Here is a 6319-nt window from a genome sequence, read left to right as displayed (position 1 = left end):
CCTCAAGGAACCAGAGGAATATTGTGTGTTTCATCGGAGTTTTACTGCACTCTTGTAGACTCATCCCTTCCCTGTGACCCCACTGTTGGGGGATGTCCCTCATTATTCTTTAACGATGAGTACTTTTCCATTTAAGGTTCACTCTTGATGTTGGACAGTCTTGATTTTTGACAAATCTATTATCCATGCTGACAATATCATACAGCATAGTTTCATTTTTTAAAATAGCTTGAGAGCTTTTTTTGGAAGTCTCCTTTACTGCCTACTTTTAATTTCTAATTGTGAACACTTTCACACACATACTGATATAAACAGTGACCTATTTGCCCCAGCCTGGCCTCTATAACCCTCCACCCAGCTCACCTGCTCTCTATTGTTTCCTACTTTCCTCATCTAATGTATTTTACAATAAATCTCTGATCTTACCCATAAAGTCTCTAAAAACCATCCAGCCAGATGGTTTTTAAAGAGCATAAAACTTCTTCATCACACTCCACAATATTAGTAATGATTTACTTACACTCCGTTTAGTTCTCCCCAATGGCTACAAAAATGTGTTTTACATTTGGCTGTTTGATTCAGAATCTAAACAAGACCCACACATTACATTTGGCTTTTCTGTGTCTTCAGTTTGTTTTATTGTTTCAGTCTCCATGCCTTTACCTTTTTATCCCTTGTATTTGTTGCAGAAGCATGGTTGTTGTGCCCACATTTTAAATTTGGTGAGAGAGTCACTGTCATGAGGCCCTGCTGGTCCAGCCTTCTCTGTACACAGAACATTCCCTATCAGCCTTACTCCTGAAATCCAATTGGATTTCCAACCATTGGAAATCACCGCAAAGTGAATTTTGTATTCTTTAACTCTTAGAAATTTCCTCCACATTTATTTGGTTATCCTGAGACTTCTAGGCATAAGCACATTAATGAAAATACTGTTGGTTTACCTGCAATTCACGTTAAATGAGAGTCCTAGGTTTTCATCTGTGCATCATCCTTAAGTGCCCCATGACTCAAGCTCTTGGATATAAACTTCCAGTCTCTCAGCACCACCCAAGGAAGAAGGTCATATTTACCTTACCAAACCATGGAAGCATCCGTGGGTAAAGAATCAGAGGGTTGAACCCAGAACCTCAGACTAGGCCATTCCCTCAGCATTGCTGTCACAGTGTGAGGACAGCTGAGAGTGTGTGAATGTGCGTGTAAGGACAAGAGAGAATGTGTGTGTGTGTGGGGGGGGGTGAGAGCATAACTATGAGTGTGTGAGTGATGGTGGGACTGCATGAGTGGGAAGGCGTGCAGACATGAGTGTGCACACATGTGTTCTCAGGTGGCAGGGGCACAGCCTTGCTGGGGTCTGGTGCTCCTCCCTAGGTGAGGCTTACCTCCTCCTGCCTGGCCTCTCCAGGCCCAGAGCGGAGCGTGGACGTGACAGATGTCACTAAGCAGAAGGATTGCAAGATGAAGCTGAAGGAGTTTGTGGACTACTATTACAGCACCAACCGGAAGCGGGTCCTCAATGTCACCAATCTTGAGTTCTCTGACACTAGGTGAGTGGCTAAGGGGCACTAGGGTGCACTGGAGGGGAGGGATCAGGCGAGGGCCATGGACAAAGAGAAGAAGTCTTCTTCAAGGAGAAAGAGAAGGTCTGCGAGTAAGACCCTGGAGCCAGGGGAGAGCTAGGACCTGCCTTGTCCAAGTAGACATGACAGCAGCTTCTTATGGGACAGCCGAGGTACCGGTGCAGCTGCCTGTGCTCGATTTTTGGATTGTGAAGTGGTCACCACGGGACCCTGGGTTTGGCAGTTTGGATGCAGTATTTTGCATGTTATCCTAGACTTTGCATTTTAATTGGATCGAAGGCTGCCTTTCCCTTTTTATCATCCTTGGAATTGGTGGGATATGCTGGGGCATGGCTGGCTCCTTGCTGTGGCTCTAAAAAGCAGGGGGACACTAGTAGGTCTGTGTGGTATTGGAGAAATGATCTCTACTGAGCACCTGTGCTCCATCTCCCTCATCAAGAGGGCCGACTCGGACCACGGTTTTCTAATTCTCCAGGGAAGGCTATTTCATTCTGGAGGGGCCCAGGGTCAGGTACCCTGGCCTTCTCCTTGTCCCCGCTTTGTGCGTGGCAACCAGTATCGGACACCTACCACTACTGTCATTCAGCAGTGTCCCTGGCGCATTCCCATCCTCTAACTTCAGTGTGCCCAATTGTAAACTGGGAGCAACATTACCTCCTCCCAGTTGTGGACTGACGTTGAGGAGGGCCTTGCGGAGTACCTCCCACCCCACTTTCTCACCCAGTAAGTGACGGCGCTGACTGCTCTGATCCTGCTCCTCTCCCCGCCACCAGAATGTCCAGCTTTGTGGAGCCACCTGACATTGTGAAAAAGCTGTCCTGGGTAGAGAATTACTGGCCCGATGATGCTTTGCTGGCCAAACCCAAAGTGACCAAGTACTGTCTCATCTGTGTGAAGGACAGCTATACCGACTTTCACATCGACTCTGGGGGTGCTTCTGCCTGGTACCACGTGCTCAAGGTGGGTGCCAGTGGCTCACTCTCCCTTGCCCACAATGCCAAGCCAGCTAGCGTGGAGCCCCTGTGTCCCTAGCTCTGCCCAACAGTGCATGGGCCCAAATCCATATACTACCTTTCCACAGGAGGGGCCCGGTGAGATTCTGGCAGTGAAGACCTTTTCTGGGTAGAGGGGTGGTACCTCCTAGATCTGCGATGTGCAAACCATATCCTTTTCCTGGTCAGATTGGAGCTCATCAAATAACCTGGAGGACGCCCCCATGCATCATGTCCATGTGACTTGTGCCCACAGTGGTAGAGGTGTTGAGATTTCCTGAAGCAGAGAACTCTATGTGGGGCCAGGTGGGGTCAAGAAAGGGCTGTGATTCCAGCCTTGCCTGAGACCTAAGCAGTCAGAAAAGTCGAGTTTTATGTGTAACCCACTCAACAGCCTAGTTTTCCCCTTCTTCCAAATGTCTGTTTGTAGTGCTGCAGACAGATGGCTATGGGGGATGATTGGATGTGCTCCAGATCCCACTTACAGCCTTCCTAGTATCTAGACTTCGAATTGCATAGCACATGTGACCCTATTTTATGTAAGGAAAGGTTGGCCTGGTCCAGGGCCAGGACTAAATTACCAGGTGGAATCCTTCCCTAGGCCCTTCCTCCACAATCTCGGGCAGGATGGACTCTGTACCTTCAGGATCCCTTGGGTGTACCCAGGGTTCCCCAGGACCCGGGGGTGTGGCAGACTTTGTACCTCCCAGCAACTCCTATGATGTGATTGACTCTGTACCCCCATTGGGGTATGGTAGGCTCTGCTTACCCCCACAGTGGCCTCTCTTTCTTCACAGGGTGAGAAGATATTCTATCTCATCAAGCCGGCCTTGGCTAATCTCTCCCTATATGAGCGTTGGCAGTCAGCCTCCAACCACAGTGAGATGTTCTTTGCTGACCAGGTGGACAAATGCTACAAGTGCACCCTAAAACAGGGCCAGACACTCTTCATCCCATCAGGTGGGCACAACTCAGCCTCCCATCTCTGGCTTTTCTGTTTCCCATATCACGTGCCCTCCAGAGGCCTGTGCTGGGGCTTCCTGTGTCCCTCACCGGGAAGCTGGCTTCTTTCTCCTCTGCCTTGAGGATGATCCCCTGCCCCACCTACTTGCTTCCTGACTTGCCTGGGGCTCTGCAGGAACTTGCTGCTGAGTCTACCATGGCCAGATCTGGCAGAGAACCATTCTAGGTGCTGCCCTGCTCTGCCATAATGTGGGCACACCGCTGTTGTCCACTCACCATTCCAAGTATGCAGTGAGCTTATGGGCCTATGAGCCACAGAGGCAAGAGAGAAGATAAGAGTGCTCACTGCGTGGATGTTCACGCGAGGATTTTTTAGAGACACAGAGAAAGAAAGCATGACAAAATGTGACAGAAGCTTCCCACTTCCCCACATGCCACTGCCCCGATGATGATATGAATTTGACATTGTATTTGTTTCCTCTCTAAAGACGTCCCTATCTAACTTCACAAGGCTTCTCCTTTGAAGTAACAGTTCTTGTATTGTCATCATCCTTAAAACAGGCATAGGAATAGCGATTCCCCTAGACTTTTCTCATTATTGTGTCTATTGTATTCCATTTGAAATCAAGGTCCAAGTGAGGCTTTCTGAATCCTCCATAATCTAGGTTCCTGGACCTTCCTCCTTCCCTTCTTCTCTCTCTCCTTCCTTTGCTTTTCTCTTAACCACAACTTTCTCCTTGAAAAGCTGAAGGATCCCAGAGTCTGAGCCCCTGGCTCCTCCTCTGTGGATTGCAGCCCTCCTGGGAGATTCAGCTGCCCCTACCTTGTCCTTCTTCTCAACCCTGTGTCTAGAGGTCAGGGTGGACAGATTATCTAGGGACTTAGGACAATGACTCATTCTTCTGCTCCCAATCCTCTCCCTTCCCCAGGCCTCAGTTTCCCTGTCCATGCCCTACAGGAACTGGATTGAACACTCTGTGCCTGCTTCTAAGGACCTCTTCTGCCTGGAAGGTCCAGCTCACTTTGTAAGGAGAGCAGGATGGGGTTGAGAGCTCCTAGGCACCTGGTCAGGGGTCACCAAGGAATGCTGGGACCTAGCAGTGTTTCTCTTTCCTAGGCTGGATCTACGCCACCCTCACACCTGTCGACTGCCTGGCCTTTGCAGGACACTTCCTCCACAGCCTAAGCGTGGAGACGCAGATGAGGTAGTGCCGCCAGTGCCACACCTGCTTCCTGGGCTCTGCTGGGCAGGTCTCCCCCTCTGGGTCAGTGTGATGGGCACCTGCACCCGAGTCCTGCCCTGCCTCACGTGGGTGGCCTTGGGTGTGGCCCATTGGTTTGAGGCCTCAGTGTGCTCCTTGGGGAAAGAAGGATTTGGGCTCCCTTGACTGCAAGAGGCCCACTGACTACCTAGAGGGACATAGTTTTGGGATGGTCCGGGTGGTGCTCTAGGGATTGGGGGGAAATTAAAGGCTGGGGCTTCCCCTCCTTTTCCAGGCATGGGAATTTCTCTGTAGTATAGTTCCTGACCTCAGTGGCCTTCCGCAGAGGACTCTGGTCCCTTCTGCTATGTACAGGCCTAGTCAGACGCCTGAGCATGGTTGGGTCTACTCTGACTTTGCCAGGCTAGTTATCATTGCACTGATATCCTTTGCTATGGCTTGCAGAGCATATGAAGTGGAAAGAAGATTGAAACTTGGCAGCCTGACTCAGTTTCCAAACTTTGAAACTGCCTGCTGGTACATGGGGAAGCATCTGCTCGAGACGTTCAAAGGTAGCAGTCAGCCGTGTGTGTGTGTGTGTGTGTGTGTGTGTGTGTGTGTGTGTGTACGTGTGCATGCATGCATGCTGTGGGCACTAGAACTCTGCAACTGGGAGGATCCCAGTTCTGCCTTTGCACCAGGGTTGGCCGGGAGTTGGAGTGGGACCTCATTCGTTTACGAGTGTGAGACCTTGAGCAGGGCTTGCCCCTCCCTGGACCGTTGTTTACCTGTTGGTGCCTGGCAGACATTGGATTGCACTTTGTGTTGCTTTGTTTGAGTGGCCTCTTTTGCATAAAGAGGCTGTCCAGGGTTTTAGTAAGGAAATGGGCTGAGTGTCAAGACATCCAAATGTTCATTTTGCCTTATGCCTGTGGAAATTAAGTAATGATGTCCATTTTGCCCTCCCAGAATAGCAAATGCCAGGCATTCTTAGGTTAAGAGATACAGGGTATACTTTGGCTCTGTATCAACCAGCCAAAGCACCCTCTTCATGCTCCCTCTGTAGAGTAGGAAAGAGGAGAGAGGTGTGTGCATTTGAGTGCGTCTCATGCCTGTAACAGTACACAAGTGTGTTGTGCTTGTGTGCGTGTACCAGGGTGTCTCCTTGCAAGGCTCACAGGAGGAGATGGTTGCAATGTGCCTCGGGGCCCTGCCCTGACTGGCTTCTCTGGCCAGTCTGTTGGCAGTCAGTAGCGCTTGGCCTCAGCTGCCTGGTGCTCCTCTTTACATATTTCACAGCAGCATGAAGGAAACTGGCTAGAGGATTTCTGCTTGCATTTGTAATTTCTTTTTTCATGGTAGCTTTCTTTCCATGAAGTTGCTTTTATATTCCTGATTAAACACCAGAAAGTGAGGCTTTTAAAATAGGGAATCATGTGCTTTGAGTCCAGTTTAAGATGAGAAAGCTGAAAATATTCTATAATCCCTGCTGGCCAGGTTTTTATTGATCATTACATCTCCTTAAAATCAGGAGCCCTGAGCTGGGTCCTGACCTGTAGGTGAAGAGCTGGGCTCCATGGAG

General features: G+C 49.6%; 1 protein-coding gene across 2 annotated transcripts in view; it reads left to right on the top strand.

The window, feature by feature from the left end:
• The window catches only part of PHF2 (PHD finger protein 2), a 45655-nt gene that overhangs the window by 12625 nt on the left and 26711 nt on the right, over positions 1-6319 (top strand). For both annotated transcript variants that reach the window (XM_045296324.1, XM_045296314.1), the window contains exons 4-8: positions 1406-1547; positions 2354-2540; positions 3370-3532; positions 4653-4740; positions 5203-5309. In XM_045296324.1, coding sequence (XP_045152259.1) covers positions 1406-1547; positions 2354-2540; positions 3370-3532; positions 4653-4740; positions 5203-5309 — 687 coding nt within the window. The remainder of the gene's footprint in view (positions 1-1405; positions 1548-2353; positions 2541-3369; positions 3533-4652; positions 4741-5202; positions 5310-6319) is intronic.

The sequence above is a fragment of the Echinops telfairi genome, unplaced genomic scaffold, assembly GCF_000313985.2.
Source record: "Echinops telfairi isolate 266 unplaced genomic scaffold, ASM31398v2 ScPeMD7_1;HRSCAF=3_0, whole genome shotgun sequence".
Taxonomy (NCBI): Eukaryota; Metazoa; Chordata; class Mammalia; order Afrosoricida; family Tenrecidae; genus Echinops; species Echinops telfairi.
Note: the sequence above shows the minus strand (reverse complement) of the source record. Positions and strands in the feature narration are given on the sequence as shown.